The sequence below is a fragment of the Aptenodytes patagonicus genome, chromosome 12 (genome assembly GCF_965638725.1).
Source record: "Aptenodytes patagonicus chromosome 12, bAptPat1.pri.cur, whole genome shotgun sequence".
NCBI lineage: Eukaryota > Metazoa > Chordata > Aves > Sphenisciformes > Spheniscidae > Aptenodytes > Aptenodytes patagonicus.
The window spans coordinates 2,531,027-2,555,506 of NC_134960.1; the positions used below are offsets into that span (position 1 = coordinate 2,531,027).

General features: G+C 46.1%; 1 protein-coding gene across 5 annotated transcripts in view; it reads left to right on the forward strand.

Annotated features, from left to right (window-relative positions):
- The window catches only part of ACSL6 (acyl-CoA synthetase long chain family member 6), a 62,311-nt gene that overhangs the window by 29,957 nt on the left and 7,874 nt on the right, over positions 1–24,480 (forward strand). For 2 of the 5 annotated variants that reach the window (XM_076350234.1, XM_076350239.1), the window contains exons 3-19: positions 142–256; positions 2,867–2,931; positions 3,384–3,485; positions 3,630–3,729; positions 4,001–4,179; positions 4,716–4,748; positions 5,746–5,797; positions 10,948–11,021; positions 13,920–14,132; positions 16,663–16,797; positions 17,959–18,093; positions 19,945–20,040; positions 20,896–20,968; positions 22,408–22,496; positions 23,072–23,188; positions 23,438–23,581; positions 24,370–24,471. In XM_076350234.1, coding sequence (XP_076206349.1) covers positions 142–256; positions 2,867–2,931; positions 3,384–3,485; positions 3,630–3,729; positions 4,001–4,179; positions 4,716–4,748; positions 5,746–5,797; positions 10,948–11,021; positions 13,920–14,132; positions 16,663–16,797; positions 17,959–18,093; positions 19,945–20,040; positions 20,896–20,968; positions 22,408–22,496; positions 23,072–23,188; positions 23,438–23,581; positions 24,370–24,471 — 1,824 coding nt within the window. The remainder of the gene's footprint in view (positions 1–141; positions 257–2,866; positions 2,932–3,383; positions 3,486–3,629; positions 3,730–4,000; positions 4,180–4,715; positions 4,749–5,745; positions 5,798–10,947; positions 11,022–13,919; positions 14,133–16,662; positions 16,798–17,958; positions 18,094–19,944; positions 20,041–20,895; positions 20,969–22,407; positions 22,497–23,071; positions 23,189–23,437; positions 23,582–24,369; positions 24,472–24,480) is intronic. The other 3 variants (XM_076350235.1, XM_076350238.1, XM_076350236.1) reach the window with 2 other exon arrangements.

Here is a 24,480-nt window from a genome sequence, read left to right on the forward strand (position 1 = left end):
CACGGTGGTGGCTGCAGAGGTGTCTCCGGCATTTGGGGAGCATGCTGCTTTATGGTTCGGGGTTTCCCCATCTCCTGCCCGTCGGGCTGTGCTGATGGCTGTGTCACATCATGTCACATTGTGTCACGTCGTGTCGCACAGGGCCTGGCTGGGGCACGCCGGTCGGTGATCGGGGACAGCTCGCAGCTGCTGACGCACTACTATGACGACGCCAGGACCATGTACGAGGTCTTCAGGAGGGGATTCAGCATCTCTGGTGAGAGCACGGTGACGAGGAGGCCTGGGAGCAGAGGTGGGGGGAGGTGGAGGACCAGATGATGTAGAGGTCCAAACGGTATGGGAGGCTCAAAGGCTTAGGGAAGCTTAGAGAGTGTAGAGGCTGAAAGAGCATGGGAGCCCATAAAAGTGTGGGAGGCCCAAATGGTGTAGAGGTCCATTTGGACTCAAAGGCTAAAGGAGCGTCGGAGGCCCAAAGAGGAATGGGAAGCCACCGGAACGTGGGAAGCCACAAAATTGTAGAAGTCAAGAGAGCGAGAGGCTGAAAGAATGGGGGAGGCACAAATAGCAGAGAGGCTGAAAAGGTGTAGGAGGCCCTAAGGGTGCAGGAGGCACGAAGAGCGTAGAAGCAAAAAGCGTGTGGGAAGCTGAAGGAGAGAGGGAGGCTGAAACAGTATGGGAGGCCAAAAAAGTGCAGAGGCCCAGAGAACGTAGAGCCTAAGAGTCTGGGAGGCCCAAAAACTATAGAGGACTATTATGTGTGGGAGGACCCACGAGTGTTGAGGCCAAAGACTGGGAGGCCTGAGTGTTGAGGCCCAAAAGGTGTGGAAGGCCCAACAAGTGTAGAGGTCGAAAAGGTGTAGGCGGCCTAATGAGTGGGAGGCTGAAAAAGGTGTTGGGAGGCCGATGAGGTGTAGAGGCTGATAGAGGCGTGGGAGGCTGATGAGGTTTGGGAGGCTAATGAGGTGGAGATGCCAAAAAGTGTGTGGGAGGCGATAAAGGTGTAGAGGCTGATAAAGGCATGGGAGGCCGAGGAGGTGTAGAAGTCAAAGAGGTGCAGAGGCTGAAAAGGTGTGGGAGGCCCACTGAGAGTTTAAAGGCCCATGGAGTGTAGAGTCCCCAAACTTGTAGGAGGGCCAAGGACTGTAGACGCCCAGAGAGTGTGAGGCCGAAAAGGTATGAGAGGTAAAAAGAGGGTATGAGGCCAAAATATTGTGGGAGGATGAAAAGGGGTGGGAGGCCCATTGAGGGTGTGGGAGGATGAAAACGTGTGGGTGGCCGAAGAAGTGAAAAGGCCCAAAAAGTGTGGGAATCCACAAAAGTGAGGAAGGTCAAATGAGCGTAGCGGCCCAAAGAGTGGGGGTGCCGAAAAGGTGTGGGAGGGAGAAGGTGACTGAGAGGACCACAGAGTGGGAGGCCCAACTGGTGTGGGAGGCCCAGCAAGTGGACATCTCGGAGAATGGGGGGCCCAAAGAGTAGAGGCCAACAGAGTGGAAAAAAGTGAAGGGAGACCCAGAGATGGAGGCCCAGAGAGTGGGAGGCCTGAGGGGCAGAGGCCAGGAGAGTGGGAGATCCAGAGAGTGGGAGGTCCAAGGAGTGGAGGCCAAGGAAGGAGGAGGCCCAGTGAGGGGCAGGGCGGGTGCTGCAGCCTGCGCTGCCCGTGGTGGCACGGGCGCCGCTTTTGGAGCGTGGGGGTTATAATTAGGGTTATTATTTGCAATGTGCATTATTTTGCCCTTAATGCCATTGAATTTTACTGTGCGGTCTCTTAGTACCACGAGATCTTTTTGCCGCCACTGGCAGACAGCTTAACGTCCTGAATTTTGCAGCATCAGCAAAACTCATCATACATTATTCATTTCTGGAACATTTATGAATACATTAAACAGGGCTGATCCGGGCATAGAACTGTGGAGCCCAACAGAGCTCTTCCTCCGCTGCAGACGCTGATACTTATTTCTGCTTGTTTCTGCCTTTTCATCAGTAACTCATCCAGCTTACCTTTTATTCCACAACAGGGCAGGGTACGGGACTCTGCCAAAAGCTCTTAGGAAAGCTGTGTGGTGTATCAGTCCATTGCCCTTACCCCATGACCAACGGTACCATCAAAGAGCTCTCTCACTCTTGTGAGACATCATTTCCCGCTCCAAAAAGCCACGATGACTCTTCCCAGCTATATCGTGACTATTTCTGTGTCCACTGCTTACGACGTCCCGCCTCGTTGAATACACCAATTTCATTGTCAGATTATTATTTTCGGTACCACCAAAAGCTTCAATGGAATTGCAAATATTCCACCCCGCAGGACAGGGGTAAATAAATAACTCAGTAGGTGTATGGAGGGATGGATCTTGTGCAGGTAAGTACAGTTAGCAAATTAATTAAACTTCTTAAATATTCCTCTTGTCATGTAGTGCTGCGTATTGTCTTACCCTCCTCCAGAGCAGACTGTGCTAAAAATAGCAGTTTTCACTTTGAAGTGTTTAAATCAAAAGGCAGCGAAAGCAGTGGGAGCCGGTGTTTGGGATGAAAGCCCTCATCAGACACTAATGCTCACGCTGCCTGCGGAGAAGCGTCTTTTAATGAGGCTGTTTGGGGGCAAACTGCTGCTGTCCCCTCTGCAGCTCAGGGAGGAGGGTTGAAGCGACTGTTTGGGAGATCCCAGCAGCCGTTCTCCCATTAGCTGCGCTCGTGTGTTTAATTTGATCGAGCTTGCTGTGAGCTCTGCCCCAGGAGCGAGAGCCTACCCCGATAACAACAGATTTACTCTTTGAGGGCTCTGCTGCATCCCCACAGCCTGGTACCGGGCAGCGCGTTAACTCCTGGCACTGCCCCCGTTAACTCCGTCATCTCTGCTTGTGTCTTCCAGAAAACGGCCCCTGCCTGGGGTTCAGGAAGCCCAAGCAGCCCTACCAGTGGCTGTCCTACAAGGAGGTGAGCTGGAAATGACTGACACCCCCCGCAGAGTCCTCTCCCCCAGTGCTCTCGCCCTGCCCAGCAGAAGAAGGGGTGTTAAGATGCCCGTCGGTAACACGCACGCACTAGACCAGGAGGTTGCTAACGTGCCGAGCAAGGGCTCTCAGTTTCCCCAGCCGGGCACATCCCGGCGTTGTACAGGCATGTTGGTTTTCGGGGACCACCTCAATGCCGTTAACCCGCTCCTGACAGCGGCACTGACACGCTCAAAACTATGGGGCATTGCCAACCAGAGGCCAACTGCTAGTCAACTACTAATGGCTTGTGAGAACATAAAAAAAAATTGGGCTTTTAGATAGCAAATACAATAATTTGAGAAACTCCCTGTATAAGCTAAGTCTTCCCTTACTGTGGTATTGCTTATATTTCTTTTTTTTATGTGTGCTTTTTTTTTTCTCTCCAAATTCCAGGTGGCTGAAAGAGCAGAAGCTCTGGGTTCAGGGCTGCTTCAGCAGGGCTGCAAGCCATCCACGAAGCAGTTCATTGGGGTCTTTGCTCAAAACCGTCCAGAGGTGAGATTTTAAGTTCAACCTGATGCTGTATTAATAATGTTCCTGACTTGTGAGCTTGCTTTACACTTGAAGCTTGTTCTCAAGTGTGTTAAATCTGCTTCCACGGCCGCCTTCTCACCTTCACGCTTTGATGTCCTCCTGCAGTGGATCATTTCTGAGCTGGCTTGCTACACCTACTCCATGGTGGTGGTTCCCCTCTACGACACCTTAGGTCCTGGAGCCATTCGTTACATCATCAACACAGGTAAAAACAAAATTTATGTAGTCTTCTCAGAAACCAGTTTTGTTGCTCAGAATGGTTCATTTTCTTCTGCTTTCCAAAAGACGGGTGATTTTACTCATTGAGTGTCTTGAAGTCACTTAGAGAGGTTTCTGGGGAGCTGTGTGTCCCCATGCTGGGGCAGGGCTGCCTCTGTTCCATTTCCCATGCGCCCAGTCTTGCACTGCCATGGATGGGGCTGCTCTGACAGTGGGAATTACTCCAGGGCCACCTTGTTTGGCTGCTTTTCTTCCAGCTGACATTTCCACAGTCATTTGTGACAAACCTGAAAAAGCCAGAATACTCCTTGACCACGTGGAGAGGAGAGAAACGCCAGGTCTGAGCTCCATCATCCTGATGGACCCATTTGAGAAGGAGCTGACGGAGAGAGGGAGTCGCTGTGGGGTTCGCATCCAGACCATGCAGGAGGTGGAGGTAAGTTTGCTCTCCCTCTCTTTTTACTATACTTTGTAGTTTCTGTAAAAAGACAGTAGAATGTACAGGGCCTTGTGAACTCTGTGGCAGGTTCAGTGTCTGGAGAGCACAACGGAGCAGCTCGTGGCTGTTAATATTGATGCACGACTCGGTGCAGTTGCCTCTTAAGTGTTATTCCTTGTTGATAGGAGCCAACATTTCAATCCTTCCTGCTCAAATAAGATACCAGCTGCTAACTAATCCTGGAAAGGGGGGTTGCTGTTCGAGACGCTGTCCTCCCACATGTAAGCCTACAGCCTTACACTTCTATGAAACAGCCTGGATCCAGCTCAACCAACCCAAGCACTACTTGAAATCCAAGGATGGCGTTGCAGTTGATGCAAGAAACTTTGGATAGAAAAGATGACCTAAGTGTTAGCCACAAATTTTTCTGCTCTAGCTCACACTCTCCCTTAGTGGTTTGCAGATCGTTAGCAAGTGGGTTACACCACAGGAATTAAAGTGGAAATAATTTTTGTTACTTTAATCTCTTTCAGGACTGTGGCCTTGAGAGCCGACATGTGCCTGTGGTGAGTGTTGGCATGCTGCTTTTCCCACTTACAGTTGCAGCTGACTGTGTTACATTTATTCCACTGACAAAAGAGGGAAGGGTTTGCTCCGGGCAGAAAGAAGCGTGCGTGTGTTCAGGGGCAGCGCCCCGTGACCCTCTCCACGTGGGAGGCAGTGGAGGAGCCCAGGGACTGTGATACCATCCACTGGAGACGTGCAGTATTTGCTTCGTACCCTCCGCCTGGGACACTTAACTGAGATAGTTCATCCTTGCTGAACATGTTAACGGGACAGTAATTAACTGCCATTGTTAAACCACACTAATTCCACTGCCTTACCCGGGCGGCCCCGGGGCAATGTGTTTGCACCCTTGGCTTTCCGGTGGGGTTTCTATAGCTCAGAAACACTACTTGGCAGTATTTCTCTGGGATATTTTTGGAAAATCGCATTGATATTTTTCACTGGCTGCTTCATACTCACGCAAAACTTTCAAAAGCAGTCTCTGATTTTCAGGCCGCTTGTTTATTCATTCGTGACCCAAAACAGCGCACGCGTGCAGTGGTGCTGAGAATACAGAGATACTACTGGAAATGGGAGCAATCAGCAGCTTCGGAAAGTTGTTGTCCCCCGTTGTGGATAACCACACGTTTCCAGAATTTATCTGGAAATCAGTAAATTATCTCAAGTTTTCCCACACACCTACAGGTATAGATGGTGTCTTTGAAAATACTAACTGCAAGACAAATATTCCATCAAAGTCTTCTTACGCTAAAGCTTGCCCTTAATGCAGCTGGAGCAAAACATAAGGGAGGAATAAAGTCTGCATCAACTGAAGAAACCTGATAAAAAGAGTTTTATGATGGTCTTTTATATTTGCCAAGGGGAACGAAAGCTTTTTATGGCAGAGCTGAAATATAATTAGTTTGATCTTTAAGTTTATGCAATGACAACAGTCTACCATGGACCCTTCTGCATTTGATTGATGTGATTTTTCTTATTCTCCTTGTGTATTTCTAGCCTCCTCGACCAGAAGATCTATCAATTGTCTGTTTTACTAGTGGCACTACAGGTAAAAGAAGAGCCATTGTAATCTCGAAATGTTAGAATAGATTATCAAATTAATTATTAATACCACCTCAATGTGTGCAAACTTGCTGTTATACTGATATGGCAGTGATATTTCTACGCATTTTTAATATTTAAGAATATATATGTATATACATTTCTGTAGCTTGCAAATTAAAAATAATGACATATTTATTTTTCACTTGAATTCCCTGACATGCACTTTGGCAGTACGATTTTCCAGTTGTCTGGAAATCTGCCCATGTTTTTGCTTCCCATTTTGCAGTGTAGTTGTGAAGCGCTCAATTGATTGCTATTTATCTTCGGTAAATGTTAAAAAAAAAAAAAAAAAAAAAGAAAAGCGGGTCCACAGCTTTCCATTCTCTGTATCCTAAGCACACCAATGCCCCCAGCCCCACCAGCATCCTCAGCACCTCTGTCTCCTCTGCAGTGTGCCCCAGCTTGCTCGTGTGTTGCCCATGTCCTCAGGCTGATGCTGGGGCAGGCTTGGGGTCGAGCCCGGGCAGCCCACGCTGCTGGTACTCCCATTCCGCTGGCCCCTTTTTCTTGGAATGGAGCAGCATCATTTTCCTGCCTGTTCTTAGCAGACGCGGTGCTTTCTCCTCTCTCCAGACCCTGGTTTTCATACAGCTTGCAGGAATTTCCTACTCTTGAGAACTCAACCTCCGTAACATCTACCGAAAAGCTATGCAGGCAGACAGCGCAGATGCACGAGGCGTGATTGCTTGGGAAACTGCTGTTAGACTTACCTGCAGGGAAGGACCATGCTCCAGGGACCGCTGGAGCAGCTCTTCCAGGTTCGCCTGCGTTCTCAGGATTGCCTAATGCTTGGTCCTACCCCAAAGCATCCTCGATTTGGCCTCCACTCATTTAGGCAAGCGGAAGATGCCGCTTGACACCAAGCTGCCCTCCAAGAAGGGAGGTGCTTGTCTGCTCAGCCTGCGGAGTGCAGAGCCTGCAGATTAGGCTGAGCAAGAGGGGACATCTTCATCTTCCACCTCCTGGAGAAGACTTGTACTGCAGATCAGGTAGGCAACTGCTTTATCAACTCCAAGTACAAACTCAAAATGTATTAAAAGGCTTTGGTTTTTTTACCTTCATGCATCATTCTTGGTTTTGAGAGCTGTGCACTTCAGAGTACCCAAAGCAGTGCACTGTGTGAAAGGAGCCTGTGACTCTGCTCTGTCTAAGCAGTGGGAATTCCTAAAAGGAAAAGATTGAACCCAGTGCAGGAGATGTCCATCGCAGACGTGTACGCTGTGAGCACCGGCTGTGCCAGTGCAAAGTGGCTGGGCACAAATGGGAATTGTAGGAAACCGAAGGAGCCATGCCTATGGACACGGCGGAGCACAATTTATTTGTGTGGATTTTAAAGTGCAGAGCAATTATTTTTTTCAAGTCACATTTTTGTGGATATTTTTATTTCTAAATAAGAAATTCTGAATAGAGAAGGGTTTTTTTGATTCTCTTTTTTTATTTGCAAATGCGGTCATGGGCCAGTTTCTGACTTTGTGCTTTTTTTAGGAACATGTCTGAAGTTACAGAAATAGGACAACCAGGGAGGTCGTTTGCTTTCTCCCACCCAAACCAGAGATTTCAAATTCTGCAGGTTATCTGCAAGCTAAGCTCTCATAGAGCAGTGCTTTGTGAACCACCAGCCCATCCTCTGCTGCTGGAGGACTTTGCACATCACTTTCTGGCTTTTCCAGGGGTTGCATCAACACTCTGGTTTGTTTTCAACATTATGTTTTGATGTAAAAGGCCTGGCTTGTGTATAGCCCACGTCAGGATATTTTTAATGACCAGATTTAGAATTTTCTTCCAACGGCTATGTTCTCAAGGGCTTTTTCAATTCTGAAGGCCTCCACATATTTTTGTATGGTTTGAAATAAATCTTCACTATAGAGTCTGTAACCTGGAAATGGTAGCATTGGAAACAATTTTAGCTGTTTATAAAAAAAAAAAACAACAACTCAGAAGTGGACTTAATGTGTATTTTTCTTTGATAGGATCAGATGTCTAAATGCCTCCACAGGCTGAAGGGAGAGACTGAGACTGCTGAGCTCAGATCACAAGACCAACTTTTACTGTTGTACCAAGAAATCATCAGCACTCATAAATGGGCCAAAGGCACACAGTTGTCCCCAAACTATCAGGATACAATTTTTCGTGCTGGCTACTCCAGAGAAGCAAACTGTCATTTCCTCAAAGATCCACCTGTAACCAACTGGATAAAAATTGCTTCCCAGCGGTTCCTCACAGCCTGCAAGTGCACATCCCTGGCTCCTGGAGGCTCCCAGGGTGAGGAAAGCGCTTACATCCCAAAATGCTGATGGATCACACCACCGAGTTAGTGCTGGAGCTGCTACTTGAAAGACCCATTTAGCGACGTGGAAAAGGTTCTTCTGTTGCTTATGAGAACTTTCAAACCAGCTTGGCACTGGGATAGGGAGAAATTGCCATACCCGGGCTATTAACTGACTGGGATCGCAGCGCACCCATTTCCGTAACAGGACACTCACAGGGTGCGTCTTTACGAGGAAATTCAAACTTGAGAGCAGTGTTACAGATCTGGCATTGATTTTAAAAAGAAAAGCAGTATCACGGCCAACCTTTTTCTCTTGAAGTAGTAATTCTGGGAAAGGGCTCCTAGCAAGGGGCACTTGTTTTGCTGGGTTAACTCTTAAAACAGAAGAACTAAAGAAGGTCAAAATTTACAGGTATCTCCCAGCCCAAAAAGCTCCAGCTCCCCTGTGGCAGCATGGTTTGTTCCAGATTTCTCCCCGTGAAGGCTATCCTGGCTCTAACGCTGCTGCTCTGCTTTGACACCCTTAACACCACAGCCTGTCCGGGATGCTGAACCTGCTGCGGGTGGGACATGGGGGAAAGAGCCAGGACGTTCACACTGCTTCCAGGCATGTCATGGCGATTTGAGCAGAGGCACTGAATTTGTATTTAAAAAAAAAAAAGTCAGAGGGGGAGTAAGTAAATGAGTCTGAGGTCTCAAAGCATCTGAGAAATCTTCCAAAGAAGTCTGAAGAGCTGTGTCAAGGTGCAGGAGCCAGATCTGCTGCTGGTATAGCCGGAGGGTGCGGTTTTGAATTTCCAAACCAGTACTGAGCACGTCCTCCCCACCAGCGTGTGACCTGCAGGGCTGCCGACGCAGAGAAACTTGTGCAACGCTGCAGGAGTACGGCTACTTGTAGAATTGCAGGGGCTGAGCACGCATATTTGGCTAGACACAACTGAAATAACACGAGCAATTTCTGGGTCGTTGGCATGTATTTATATCTGACATTGGTTCATGGAGTTTTCTTGAGGTCTGGATCCACGTGTGCACCCAGCTGTGAAAATAAGCGCCTTGAAACGAAACCTGTCTGGCTGAGCTGGTGCCCGCAAGCCTGTCTGTACAAAACATTAGGACAGGAGCAGTTGTGGTTGGCAAAGATGTCAGCCCTAGCTTCACCTCTGAGCTTCGGCGGGGGACGAATGTAAGCGAGACTAAAATAGCTCCTGTGCACTGTGTTCATCTCGAAGTATTTGGGACTGAATTACTCAAAGGCACTTGGAACACCAAATACGGATTTTCAGTAAAGTACGTTGTGTTCAAAATGTCCTGCTTTGGTGCAATAAATGTGTGCAATAGTTACTACTTTTGTTTGGGCCTTTATTTAAATATTTGCGAGGCTGGGTAGAAGCAGTGTCAGTGAAGCTGGCAGGGCACAGGGCTCGGCACTGTGGCTCCTGGAGCGGGGCCTGAGCCGGGCTGTGCCACGTGGGTGCATGCCCGCACCGAAGAGCTGCCAGTGACGCAGCCTGCAAACTGCTCTGAAACTGAGAGGATTAAGCTTGTTTTCCTGTGCTGAAACTGATTCATTAAAAAGCATTGCCCCTTCCTAATCTGAGGAAGCCAGAATGAAATTCTGGCTGACTTACAATTTTGCGAGGCTATTGCATCCATCACTAACTGTAACAGCCCTGCAAAGCTCCTGGGGGCATCCCTGTGCCTGCCGTGCCGGGGCCACGCAGGTACCTGCAGGTAAAGCTCCTCTGATCTGCTTCCGCATGGCGTAGCAGGAGCTACGCTGCAGTGGTGTGATCGAATTAAAACAATCTGCTTAAAAACACGCTGGAGGGAGAGGCTGGCTCTGTAATCTTTATTTGAGCTGAGCTACACCTTCTTTTCAGAAATAAACCCTTTGAGGGTGATGAAGAGGGACAGTGCTGTGGCAGGAGGACATGCAGAGTCCCGCGTGCCAGCGCTGCAGGCAGAGCATTTCAGATGGTGCCCTTGGCTCTGGTTTGTGCGCCCGGAGGTTTCAGCCTGTGCGTTTGCTATTTAACAAACCCTGCATTTTGGTGTACGAACAGTTACGAAATGGAAGAGATGTATTGTGGTGCGAAGAGGGATTCTCAGTTCAGAAGAGAAAAAGAGGGTGAAAAAGCAAATACCGACGGTGTGGAGCTGCCCACGCGGGCGGGCGGTGAAACGCTGCAGGCGCAGTGCCAAGCACTGCGGGTGACACGTTGAGGCTTTGCCAGCTCCCTGTCTCCAGGACACCTCTGCTCTGCTGCTGGCAATATTAATGACTTCCCCTAATTGCAGTCTCGTAGGGTCTTCTTGTGGCCTAATTTTTACCGTGTATTACCTGTTTTCTGCATTGTTCAGGTTATCCAGTGCGCTGGCTAAGTAAGAGCTTAACAAACAGCCTTTTAAATGGCGTTGGTTGGTATTCAAGCTCATTCTTAGTCAAAATCTGTATGAAATAAATCCTACCTGGAGAGTCTGGGAACAGCCAGCCAGGTCTGATGGCCGCGCTCAACAAGCAGCTCCATCTGAGTACTCTCATAAATTGCAGTTGGGCTATTTCTGGTGGAAACTGTTGTTCAGAGTCTCCAATAGAAATATTCATGTTATACTGTGTTTACAGCATCGTTTTATTAAATTTTGAGGGTTGCAATGAGTGTCTTTGGTACATGTTACTGCACAGAAATGACTGCGAAAATTACATAAGTTTTAAAATTCAAAAAGAGAACTTAATATCTTAACCATTTCCTGATTTGGTTTTTGTTAAGCTTTTGGAAATTACCTACTGGCTTATTTTTTTAAAATCACTCTTTGTTTCCTTTCAGGAAACCCCAAAGGTGCTATGCTGACTCACGGGAACGTGGTTGCTGATTTTTCAGGCTTTTTGAAAGTGACGGAGGTGAATACCCTGATTTAGAAAATGTTGCCATGTGCGGAGTGTGTGGGTTAAGCTGTGTCCCTGCACGGGCTGGAAGTGTGCTCCTGCAGATAAGAGGTGAAACTTCTCTTACTGAGAGGGCCAAATCCATGGAAATGGGAGCAGGTCTGAGCTTACAGCACTGGAGGGCATTAAATCCCCTTTCCAGCACCGGCTCCCTGGCTCTGTAAGGCTCAAAGTGCTTCTGAGGGGCAACGTTGGCTCCTGTAAATCAATTAACACCTTTCAAAGAATTAGGAAAGCAAACAAGCCCTGTGCAGTTGCAACTGGTGCTTCAAAAAGATTACAGGGTCTGCTTCTAAGGAGCCCACACAACGTCATCCTCGCTTATTTGAAAGCTTTCTGCATATAAAGTGTGTGTACGTGAGAACATACAGGTTTTTACAAGAATGGTTAATTTAATTGATATTAAAGTATCTCTCGGTTTCCGTTACACATATTTTTTAAAAAGCATAGCACTGGCCAAGTACACGTGTAGTATGTTTCATGCAATGTGTAAACTTGTGTTTAGAAACAATATAGGAAGCCGAATTGCTTTAGCCCAACATATTAAGGATTATATGCAGCTTGTACCTAACAAATATAAAGAATCTACTTTTTTTGTAGTAAACAAGCAATTCTATAAAGTAGCGATGTACACACGGGATGGACAATTTGTTACCTTGTACCCCTTGCTGGTCTTATCGTTGGTGCTGAAAATACCGCAGTCTTTTTATCTTAATCCTTGAACTTTCTGAGGTTTCCACTGTTGTAAGGAAACTTGGACACGTGATGTGAGAAATCCCACTGAACTCACGTGTTCAAGTATTTGCAGGGTTGTGACTCCAGTAATTTGCAGTCCGAAGTGTCAGTACAGCAGTTCGCTGCAGTGAGCCCTCGGGCTTCGCAGCGCGGAGACTTCGCTGGGTTCAGAGGCAGCAAGACGCACAAATGAAAGCTGATGTGTAGATATGTCTGAATTTCAAAGGGCAGGAACGTTTATTTTGGAAGAGAACTGGTTTAGAGGGAGCTGAGGGAACTTGGCGTCTTCCAGGACTGGCCCACAGAAATGGATTTAGTGTTCACTGATGGCAGTGGGACACCGATTGCTCTCGAAGGTATCAGATTGAGACGTAAGGCTGGTGTAAGTGGTTGTAAATGCAACAGCTGCAGTCACCAGAGATCGTTGGTGAGGGCTGAATGCCTGTAGCTGATCCACACGTTTAGGGCAATGTCTAACCACAGTAATGAAATCGAGCAAAGTGCAAAATACTTGAAAGTAGTATCAATTAATAAAATAAAAATATCTAAAGCTGAGAAGTATTGTAGATTTTCTGTTTACGTACTCTTGTGCCAGTTTTGCTTAGTTCAGTGATTTTTATAAATGGAACATTTTTTGAAGTGAACCTCGAACTTTATTATAAGGTTGTTCTGAAATGCCAAGAAACCGTTGTCATTTTTACGTTTAACTGGACAACTGTGCCAACTGTGAAATACTATTCAAAGTCATCATTTTGGTCCAATTTAAAACCAAATAATTTATTGTCTGGGCACTTAAAGCAGTGTGGGGGGAAAAAAAAAAAAGGCAGCATAGCTAGTGATGCTAATGGTTTTACATCACTGTGCTTGCAGAGCATGAGGCCAATTTGAAATAATGTATAAATAGATCTGCAGGCCCTAACGGCTTAATTCAGACTGACACATAAAATACCATGAAACGGGATGCTGAAAACGCCCACGTGGTCGATCGTGTTTGACTTCCCTAGGTAATGGTTGGGAGGGTATACCCAAATCTGACTTGCCCAGATTTAACTCCAATAAAATATTCCCCGAGGAAGAAAATCCTGTGCCTCCATCCACCGCTGTGGCCCAGGTCATGGACTATCGATTCTGTCACAGCAGTAGAGTTGCAAAGTGGGTATAAACTGCTAATGCTGTCAGCTAATAGATTTTATACCCATTTTCCACTAACCACTGGCTTTGGTGCAAGTTATTGGGTAATCAAGCTTTCAGTTTCTCTAATCCATAATATTATGGCAAGCCTTACCCTTGGAAATGCAGGTAGAAAGGCTACTTTTCTTTTGGGGCATGGATCAGGTAAGGCTCCCGGGGCCTTTGTTCATTCCCGCCTGCGAGACAGAGTTAAAACCTTGGCAAACCGAAGACTTTGGTAATTTTTATTTTTCGCATAATTTGTCCAGCCTTCTTTTTCCCCGCTGCACCTGTCTGTGGGGCAGTGATTAAAATCACATTTTAATCACTTAAAATTATGAGAAACACTAACGGAAATCTTAATTTTTGCAGCTGAAAAAAATCATTCATTTTTCCAACATATTCTGATTCAAATCAATGATTAACCTAAGGAAAAGAAAACATCTATAACTTTGACTCTAGTAACACTGTGAATCTCTGATGGGCTCTGTGCAACGTGGAAAAATGGTGTGCCTGTAGAGCCCCGCTGATTTCCAGGAGGCTCCTGCAGGTTTGCACCAGGGTCCTGCAGGTCTGCACACAGCTGAGGGCGCAGCTCGTCGTCGTAGCATCTCGTGGTAGAAAGCACTTGAATAAAAATCGGGTCCTCTGTCAGGGTGAGCCTCCGTTTCCAGCGTGAGCTGTGTGGATACGATACGCCTTCTGCCATGGAGAGACCTCTCCATTGCCCTCTGTGTACATCTCCGTGCTCTTTACTCCTCCTGCTAACTGAGCTTCATTGACGCTGTGGCTTAACGCTTCACTTCGTACGCTGCTCCCTTCTTCTCTCGACAATCTTTACCCTTTTGCTCCTCTGGTGCCGTTTTTCTTTTTATTGTTTTATGACTTTCTTGTTGTCTTCCTGTCAGTGTTTCTTTCCTTTCTGTCTCCCATGCCCTTCACCTGCAGAAAGTGATCTTTCCGAGACAGGACGATGTGCTCATCTCCTTCCTGCCTCTGGCTCACATGTTTGAAAGAGTTATACAGGTAAGAAACCTGCCTGAACTGACGAGGCCTCGTGGGGCTCCTTGTGTTTTCTTCCAGAGTCAGTGGTCTCCTACTTGTGAGGATGTACACATTTCCTATTTGCCTTTAGCACACATGTTTGAGAGAATGGTACAGGTAAGGTCCTAGTGTCAGTGGAAATCATCTTTTTCCACGCCAAAAAAAATAAAATGAATAAAATACTAAATAACCAGCGATATCTTGTAGCACTAAAAAAGCTTGTACTCCAGAAGTGCCACATGCGTAACACCAGGGCCCGGCTTCTGGTCTTGGTGACATGGCCATGAGTCCAGAGTGATTCCAGGGGAGTTCCCCAAGCTCTCCAGCTTACACCGGTGGCTCTGAGATTGGAAAATGGCCCTTCGTCAACAAGCAGAAACCTGCACAATTTTGGGGGCAGCTTTTCAAAGCACTCTAGGGTCAGGTGTCATGGGAGTAAAAAGAATTTTGTGCCGTTTTCTACATCAGCTAAAATCCTTTTATTGCATAAATAACCAGATCTGCAAAAAACTTGCAGACACTGAAAAAGAGGAAACTAAGAACGTGGTGTGACACACGTGATCCTCCCGGCAGGGCAGCATACGGTGGGCATTCACTGGAAGCCAGCGTCCCCTGGAAATAATGGCAAATAGAAGTGCTAACTCGTGCCAGCCCGCAGAACTGACTTTTCACATCTCTTTTCTGAAAAGGCAGGTGGTAATTTGTGCTGCAGTCGGTGTGTTAGGCAACTCGGATGAGACGATCACGTCAGTTCTCCTGGCCTGAGAAGCTGCGAACTAAAAACTGATCCAAGATGTGAAGATTGGATCTGGATTCAGTTGCAGCTCTGTAGTTTCTCAGGGAGGACTGCTTCGGGCTGAAAGCATAGTTTTTGAGTCAGACAAGCATCTGAATATAAGCTTCCCACTTCTTAGTAACAACTGTGCCAGAAATAATATATTCTGCCCTGTTAAAAAAACTTGCAAATTGGAAGTGAAAGTCCATGAAAGATCTGGAGAATTACAGCCCAGCCTATCTCTACTTGTAAGTCTAATTTTAAAAGGCAAGTTGGTCAGTATGGCACCACTATTCAGGCAATCTGCTTTGCCAGAAAACAAGAATATAATCATTAAAAAGTCATCTGATGGGGGGAAAAAAAAATTAGAAACATGTGAAATAACCTCATTTCACAGGATGTTGCCATATTGAAAGGGGCGGGCGAACAAAGAATGTTCAGGTTTATCCCCTCTGCTGAAAAACCTCGTTAAAATACAGATTTTTTCGAAAAGGCTAAAAAATAATTGTCAACATTATTCTGAACAGCAAGCACTGTCGGCTTCCCTAGTTTTAGCCAACATTATTAGTTCCTGGAAGTTACAGTTAAAATTACACAGATACATTCTTTAAAAATTTCTAGTAGTTATTTGTAATTCCCCATGAGCACACTGATTACGTTGTCCTTTTCTTTTTTTTTTTTTTTAAATTCATGTGCATGTGCAGTGTAAAACCCAGATTTGGCAGTGTGATGTGGGTTTAACGAACATCACATGTATAAAATTCCTGTGGTTTCAGTTGATGGAGAGACAGTCTCCAACTGGTTGACAGAGCAGTGAGAGCACTCTGGTTAGTATTACAGATTTTTAGGGGTAGCACAAAAAGGCTTAGGTGTCTCTTAAGGAATTTTTAACTGTTTTAGTTATTTGGGGGAGAAAAGTCAACCAAAGGGAGCTGACGTTCTCCATCTACCCCTTGGAGAGCTCAAAAGTGAGCGCGCTGGTCCGGGCTCAGGAAGGCTGGGCTCAGCTCCCGGCACCACGGGCGCTTTGCTGAGGATGCCTTCTCCTGCTTGCTCTCTAAAAGCAGGGTAGCGATGCTGCTCTGGATAATGCTCTCCAGTGATAAAATGCCCGTTTTTACCAAGTTAGTGACTAGTCCCCTGCAGTATTACTGACTACCAGAGCTGCTGCTTCAGCTGCCAGTTGGCTCATGGCAGGCAGCCTGCCCTGCCCTGCCCGATCCCCCACATCCAGCTCTATTCCGATCTGATTAAAGTGGCCTGTTTTCTTTCCAAGTATGAAACTTCTGGATCCGTAGTCTCCATGCAAGTAAAGCACCTTTTATGAAGTGGGCTTCTATTTCTGGGATACAGGATCAGGCACTTTATTGCTAACGTAGTCTATATTGTTGTATTTAAACAAAACTAAAGTATTAACATCTAAAAATCAGCTGCCGCTCAGTATGTTTTACAATGTTTCTTAATACGCATTTCTTTATCGACAATAGGTCCTCATGCTGTGAGCTGCTATGGTAGGTCTGGGCTTCAGAGGAGAAGTTCGGATCCAGAATCTGACCATAACTCAGACTTCTCCATCCCCGTATGCAGGGGATGAAAGGAAATTCCTTCTAAAAGCTTTGGTTCCTTCTTCTTCCAGAAACAGTGCCAAATTTGGTGGGCGCTGAATTGCCAGTTCTGATAAGCGCCCAGAACTATCTGTATATTTCTATTCAGTGCAAAATTTATGGTTACGTTTATATATATTTCTAAAGCCCCATTTTTGCCTTACCGAGAGTAGAATTTCAGGAAAGGCACTTCTGCGCTTGGGAGGGATGCTCTGCCATGGGAATTCAAAGCAAAGAGGTTACATGTGTTCCTTTTTCTCCCCATCAGTCTGTCGTATATTGCCATGGAGGACGAATTGGGTTCTTTCAAGGAGATATTCGTCTCTTATCTGACGATATGAAAGCATTGCGTCCAACCATCTTCCCTGTCGTGCCGCGGCTGTTAAACAGGATGTATGATAAGGTGGGTTTAATTTTGCTCTTTTTGTAACAACAAAGTTTTTGTCCCTTTAGTACTTATGTGAAAGCATTCCCTTATCACGGTGATTTCCTGAGCAGGTTATACTGTTTCTGCCTTACCGCAAACGCGTTCTTATCCTGTGTACCTGATACAGCTGCTCCAGTCTGTAAGTCTGTATTATGTTGGTTTACGCAGACTGCAGACACGGCTATTGCATACGAACGTGAAATCCCTCTGCGTCAGCCCCTTACCCTGTTCGCACTGAGGTTACTAGTGACATTGCCAGAGACGAGGGGTTTTTTTCATCAGAGAAACACCAGTCAAACCTGGACGCACGAGGACTTTGTGTGTCCTTCAACCCGTTTTGGAACTGGACTCTCTTTCTGGTGGCAACGACAGCTCAAAACCAGGAACTGCAAAAAGACTATGAGGATTTAGGCAGCGTAAATGTGAGGTTGGCTTTTGGACCTGGAAATCTTTAAAACTGAGATGGTCTTGAAAAGTATTTCAGACAGACATGTCTGGTCATCATGTTAGATCTGTTTGACCAGCTGGGAATATTTATTCTTCAGAAGACTTATCCCCTAAAGATGGGCTTAAGCACAAGCTACTGATTTAATTTTTCCCCAAGGTCGGGACTGTTGGATCAGGGGTTCTGGTGCCTCATTAGAGGGATGGGCACCGGGGGGTTCTCATTAGCACAGATGTAGTTCATGCTGGTGTCTGATTAAGCTTAGGTAAACGCAGCCCCCGTCATCTCATCAGCCAGCGCTGATACCTGCTCTAGCTGCCAAGTATTCGCGTTGCTCATTCCTAGTTGCTCAGATTGCATGATTGCACTGAATCCTATCGTAGAAATCATCTAGAAATAGCAGTCATGTAAATCTAGGCAAAGCCTACCCTATCATCCTCTCTCCTTTTTCCCCCGAAGGAACAGTATGTACAATAGCGAATGGAGCGAAACAAACCGCTCCTTTTTTTTTAAATCCAATAGAAAAGCCATAGCGTAGTCTTACTACACTGTAAGCAATCCTTCACTGTATTGCTAATGTAACTATACCCTACCTGGCACTGGCAGAACTGTACAGCTGTAATTGTAAGAACAGCTGTTGATGTTTTCTGTTTCTCGGGTGCCGCGCTGCCTGCCACCCTGCCCTCCCGCAGATCTTCAGCCAGGCAGACACGTCCCTCAAGCGCTGGATCCTGGAATTTGCTGCAAGACGGAAAAAGGCTGAAGTTCGAAACGGGATCATTAGAAATGACAGCCTGTGGGATAAACTTTTCTTTAATAAAATACAGGTAAGGAATTTAAGAAGTGAGTCTAAAGTCAAAGAACTGTCATTTCTTCTAGCAGTGACTGGTTTTCCTTAAAGTCAGTGTGGTTCACTTGCCTGATGATGAACTGCGGGCAATTGCTACTCACTGGTGAACAGCAGACTGAAAATGTGAATAGAAAAAGGATATGGAGCACAGTTGTTTCTTCCACTAACTTTTGCGTTAACTTCTGCCACATTTATTTATGTATTTATTTTTAAACACCACGCATAAGATGCCAAAATTTCACTTCCATTAGGAACAGTTTTCCAGAGGGGAAGGGGGAAATGCAAGCAGCCTAAGACAACTTTTGCCACATCCCTCCTTCGGCAGCACCGAGAAATCACCTATTTGCAGAATAGTGCCTATTTTTCGGAGCTCACGGGTACAAGCTGTGGCCCTGCACAGGCACCAGGGAGGGACGTGGTGCAGTGCGGAGGCATTTGCCCTTTGCCAGGTGAACTTGCCCAGAAGCAGGATCGTAGCCCCCGACACCAGGGCTGCTGTCACCTCCTTTGGTATTTGGGTGCTCTGCCTCGTGGGGACTGGGCCCCCGCCGCAGGCCCTGCCCGTGCCCCACGGGTAAATGGTTTCTCCCCGCTCGCACCCAGCAACAGGCAGGGGAGAGGATTGCATTAAACCCACTCCTGTCCCCTCCCAGCGGGGATGAAATTGGGGAAGGTGGTCATGAAAAGAGGAGTATTGTCAAAGAGACGTTGCTCCCAAGTTTTCTGCAAATTCTCTATAGATACGATTGGATTTAGGGGCGGGTTTCAATTGGGCATATTCAAAACTGGTTTTTTTCCTAGGAAAACAAGAATAAGGGTGTAGAGAAAAACACACAAGTAAATCACGATTTAACAACAGGGGAAAGAAATCAGAATGCCCTGCTGTGTGCCACACATCTCCTCAGGAAAAAAAGATTAAATTGGCTTTAAACCAGTTTTTCCAGGCGCTGTACTACTCCAGGAGGCTCTGATTACTTCATTTTTTTTAATTGGATAACTTATCTGGAGACACGCTGCTTTATTTTTAACTAAAGAAACTGACTGTACTTTTCGTATGCGGATTAGTTGTCCTCAGTGTGCAAAGATAGCAGAATTCACACGACGCTGACGGGAGCGCAGACATGAGGCAAGCCAGGCTGCATATTGATTCAGGATCTGGCGAGACTGGCAGACTCAATCAGGAGTTGTTTTCTTTTGTGCTGGGTTTTCTTTTTACTTTTGGAATAAGAAAAAGGAAATGAAAGGGGAAAAAAGAAGTAAAATGCGACACAGGAATTGATGTAATACCCTCCACAAATATTTGAAGGTCACCTGCTTTAACAAAGGGACAGCGTTATTTCAGATGGCTGGGGAGCCAATTCATTAAAAACCACGCGGTGCAAATAAGCAAAGAAAACTGGAGGGGGGAAGGGTCTGGTTTTTACCCAACGGTTCCCCAGAGCCAGATGTGCTTCCTGCAGGCCAAGGCTGCCTCCCCGCAGGTCTGCAGCCTGCCCAGGCGCAGCAGCCGCAGGAGGGGAGACCGAGCGGCCCATCCTCCGAGAGATGTGGGACTCCCGCCCCCGTACATCGAATGTTGGTTTCTTTTTTTCCTTGGGGCACTATTTCGACCCGCGAGGGGGACAGGTATTGCTTTTAAGCTTTAGCTGGCTTTTTATCCCTAAGGAAAGATTCAGGGCCAGTTCATATTTCCTCAGCACGGCGGCATCTATTCTAGAGAGAGCATTTTGTGCAAGCTCTGTATAAGCAACGCTCACGGACGCTGCCATTTCTGCCATCTGCAATGATCTGTGATGCTTTCTTTTGTTTTTCTCCCGCTATCAAACAGGCGAGTCTCGGTGGGTGCGTTCGCATGATAGTAACAGGCGCTGCCCCTGCGTCTCCGACCGTCCTGGGCTTCCTCCGTGCGGCCCTCGGATGTCAGGTGGGCTCGCGCGGCTGTTTGGAGGTCTTCATTTACTGTAAGTTAGGAAACGCACTGCGTTTAAGAAAGGGGATGGGTTAGGAGCTCAGAGCTGCATTTAGGACGGCTTTACCAGGATCGACCCAACGGCAGCTGCAGGGCTTGGGGCAGACGCAGCGCCCTGGTGTCCCCAGGCTCCCGCAGCCGTGGGGCTGGAGTGGGAACGACCGGTGGCCCTGGGAAGCGAGCGGCAGGCGAGCGCCGCTTTCGCTGCGGGCAGCTGCCAAAAAAAAAAGCATAGACTCATCCCACCCGTTTCTTGGCACTTAATGGAGTACGTGCAATTAAATGTGCTTGTGCATGTGCTAGGAACTTCGTTATACGAGTTTTTATTCTATGTAGAAATGGAGAAAGATAATCTTCAGATGGCAATTTAACCCACTTAAGATGTCCGCTGCGTTATTTCTCTTTGACTAGGAAGCCCAGGGCAACTAAAAGGCCTCATTCAAGAGCCTAAAATTAGGCGAAAAAAATTAAAAGGTGTTTTTTCAAGATGTCCCACAAAAATACTTTTTTTTCCCCCCACTAATAAATTCCTCTGGTAGAGTAATGTACTTCTTGACTCAAAAGCTAATTGCTGAACTTGTCTTCTCGCTATTTTCAGCTCTACAGAGCCGTGGGAATTCATAGTCATGTAAATGAAATTTTGTATACAGTAAGAGCCAGGGAAGGTGTCCCTGTGTGAAATGTGTGCCCGTGCGTTGCAGCTGGCAGGATTAGCTCACAGGACTGTGCAACAGAAGGCAATTCTTAGAACCTTATTCTTTAATAGTGAAATCATATATACCGCTTTAAAGACAGCTGTTTCTCTGTCAGGTTTATGAAGGGTACGGCCAAACAGAATGCACAGCTGGATGCACCTTTACGACCCCAGGTGACTGGACATCAGGTAACGATTTTCTTCCACCATTTCCAGAAAGAAATGAAACGCACGCTTCTTTTGAAAATTCTGGACTGCGACATCACAGGGTGTTAGGCAACATTCGCCACCGTGTGAATAATCTTCAGCAAATGTAATGTTCTTGAAAGTGTCGCTAGTCCAGAATAAATACACAGGGATCAGACGTTGGGCATGTGTGCCCGGGGAGACTTGGAATTGTCCCGTGAGCTGTTACTTGCGATACTCTCATCTCTGCGCTCCCGGCCCTGTGAGTCCTCTCTAGAGCACTGGAGCTGAATTTAAAAGAATGTTTGTTATAATGAAATGTTGGAACAAAGAAAGGGTTAATACATTCACGTACCTAGTGAGCAAACTCAGACTTTGCATACAGATCCACCGCTACTCAATACTTTATATATTTCAGGCTTTCAAAACTTTTGAATCTTGACAAAATCAGATAAAAATTAGCACTAAGCTAGATTCAGATAATACACACAAGTACTGCGGCTTAATTTCTTCTTCATATAATTCATCAGTATTTATAAAAATGTTTTGAAATGGTTGTCATACTCATTCAAATGAATACTAGTAGGAAACCTGGACATCAGATATTAATGGGTCTGGCCAGTTAAACATTTCCTTCTTTCCAACCCGGATTTTCCGTGGCCGGAGAAGAGCACGTGCTCTCTTTTCCCAACACAAGTGGCCATCCGTTCGGTTTTCTTCAAACCAAAACCAGCTCCTTGCAGACACTGGTGTGTCCTGGGGCTCGCTGCCCGCCGGCCCCCTGCCCGTGCCCTGGCCAGCCCTGGGCAAAGCACCACTCGCGTGCCAGCGCCGCATCCTCATCCTCAGTGCGCTTCGGTCTGGCTCCTTTGCAAAATGAGACCTCAGCCCGCGAGAGCTACAGCGCACGATGTGCTGTCACACGGAGCTGTGACTCCTCCTTCCAGTCCGTTTTTCCTAGCGGCTCTTTCTGGGGAAAAAAGGCCTGTTTTGAACACCGTAGTGCTCTAGCAGCTCTTGGCGGCTACAGCAGACGTTGCCCTCGCTTCATCTTTGGAGAAACCGTAGGGGTGGGGGGAAACGTGTTCAGCGTAATGGCGCTGCAGTTGGTATTCCCAGGTGATTAAAACAAGGGGGGTCCAGAGCTTTGTGTGCTTTTACAACGAGTTAAGCTTAGAAAAGGGTTTAGTCTCTTACAGGTAAGGGAGACGTGGTCTGTATTTCGACATGTTTGAAAATAGGGTTTTTATATATCCAAAGAGGAGGTTTGGGTATTTAGTCTTAGTAGTGCAAAACCTTAAATGAAGAAATTATTTCTGCACACAGACACAGCTCCTGCAAGAACATCCAGTGTATCTGCAACTATGCAAGCGACTAATAATAAAATGCTAATTTTTGTTTATAGGAAAGATGACAAGTGACTTGATAACTTTGATTTCCAGGTCATGTAGGAGCCCCTTTGCCCTGTAACTTAATCAGATTGAAGGATGTGGAAGAGCTGAATTATTTTGCTTCCAAAGGAGAAGGAGAGGTAGCAAATCACATTTCTGTATCAAATTCTCACTAATTAACACTGTATTAAGTAGTTATGTAGTTACAGAAGCATTTTACCTTTGTAAGTGCATGGTTGCTGATGTGTTACATATTACAATCAGGAAAGGAAAACGTCAATTCAGCAGTAGAGCAGCAAAGCATTAATTAAAAAGGGGCTGTGGCAGTTCTTCCAGCCAATGCCATGCCTGGTTACCTTAAAAGCTAAGACTGAATTAATTAGTTCAGCTAAGAACAACTGAATTGCTGCGATTTCTACATTGCTGATATTTCTGTATTGCACAGAAATTAAACTTATTGAAATAACTTTTTTTAACTGCAAGCTGAATGCAAACCAACTTCAAACAAATCGGGTTTGCAGTCCCTACTTCATACTTCCATTAGTTTGAAAGAAATCCATAGGTGATTTTATAACACAACATATTTTAGTTTCATGGAGCAGTCTCATTAAGTCAACCTTTAAAATATTTCAATTTTAGTGAATTACTCTTTAGCCTGTTAGTATTTACAGCAGAATAATAACATAATCTATCAGCAACTCTGACTGTTTTGCAGATATGTGTGAAAGGACCGAATGTTTTCAAAGGTTATCTGAAAGATGAAGAGAAGACAACGGAAGCGCTGGACCAGGAGGGCTGGCTTCACACTGGAGACATCGGGAAATGGTTACCTGTGCGTACCGATCGGATGCTTAGTTCTTATCCCAATTGTATTATCCCATGTAAATTGTCAAGTACTGAACTTAAATTTCCAAGCAGATCTATCTTTACAGAGGATTAAGTTTATATTTTGCAGAATAAGCTCGGTATGTCAGTGAAGCATTTTCTGGCAATTTAAAGAGCCCTGTTAAAAGCAGACTGCTTACTGAGTCTCTGTGGTTAAATAATTTCTCTGGGAACTCTCATTTCTTTCTCCTAACAGAATGGGACTCTTAAAATTATTGATCGGAAAAAGCATATATTTAAACTTGCTCAGGGAGAATATATTGCACCAGAGAAGATAGAGAATATCTATATCCGCAGTGACCCTGTTGCCCAGATCTATGTCCATGGAGACAGCCTGCAGGTAAAAACTAAGTTTTCAGAAAATATTACCTTATTCTTTGTAAATGGAAGACAGAGAGCTGGGCATGAACGAGGGGAAAGTGTGAGTGGATCACGCCACGTTTTTGCCCTGTCTCCTTCCCTCCCTCCCTCCTGTTCTGGAGCTGGCTGGCAGCCACGCAGGAGCTGAGTTGCCGGTGTGACCCTAAGCAGCTTGGAGGATGTTTTGGCCAAAGATCAAGCCTTTAAATTTGCTTCGGTGTCACCCGTTGGGTCTCCAACACTCTCCTTTGCCATGTTACCTGCAGTAAGCCAGACGAAGGCAAAGCCACTGCTGCTCCACGACCACTGCCTACCCGTTTTGACCAATCTTGTCCCGTTTATTCACGTATTTATACAAATGCGTACAGCTTCTGAAACCATTGCAATTCACCCCTCTGCATTCATTGGTCACAAACATGAGGCTTCCCGTGGCGTTGGAGTTTGCATGATATGAGCTATGTTCGGCTCTGACTCATGCCTGTGAAAAATTTCAGTAATTTAATTAATGTCCAAGCAGAACATGAACCCAACTGAAGGTGTTAAAACTGTTGGCAAATGCAGGAACAGTCACAGAGAACCATTTTAGCTGAGGGGAAGGCACAGACACGAAAATATACTTCGCTATGACACGTTAGCAAATTATCGACATAATTAAACACGAAGTGATAAACATGTAGCAAATTCAACCAGCTTATGTATTCACTTCAGTGTAGGGCCTTAAATGTCGTTCAGCCTTTGCCTGCAACTCTCCTTCTCCTTCGCCTACAGGCCTTTCTGGTGGGAATTGTGGTGCCTGATTCCGAAGTTATGCCAGGCTGGGCAAAGAAAAGAGGGTTTGATGGAACATACGCAGAACTCTGTAAAAATAAGGTTTGTCTT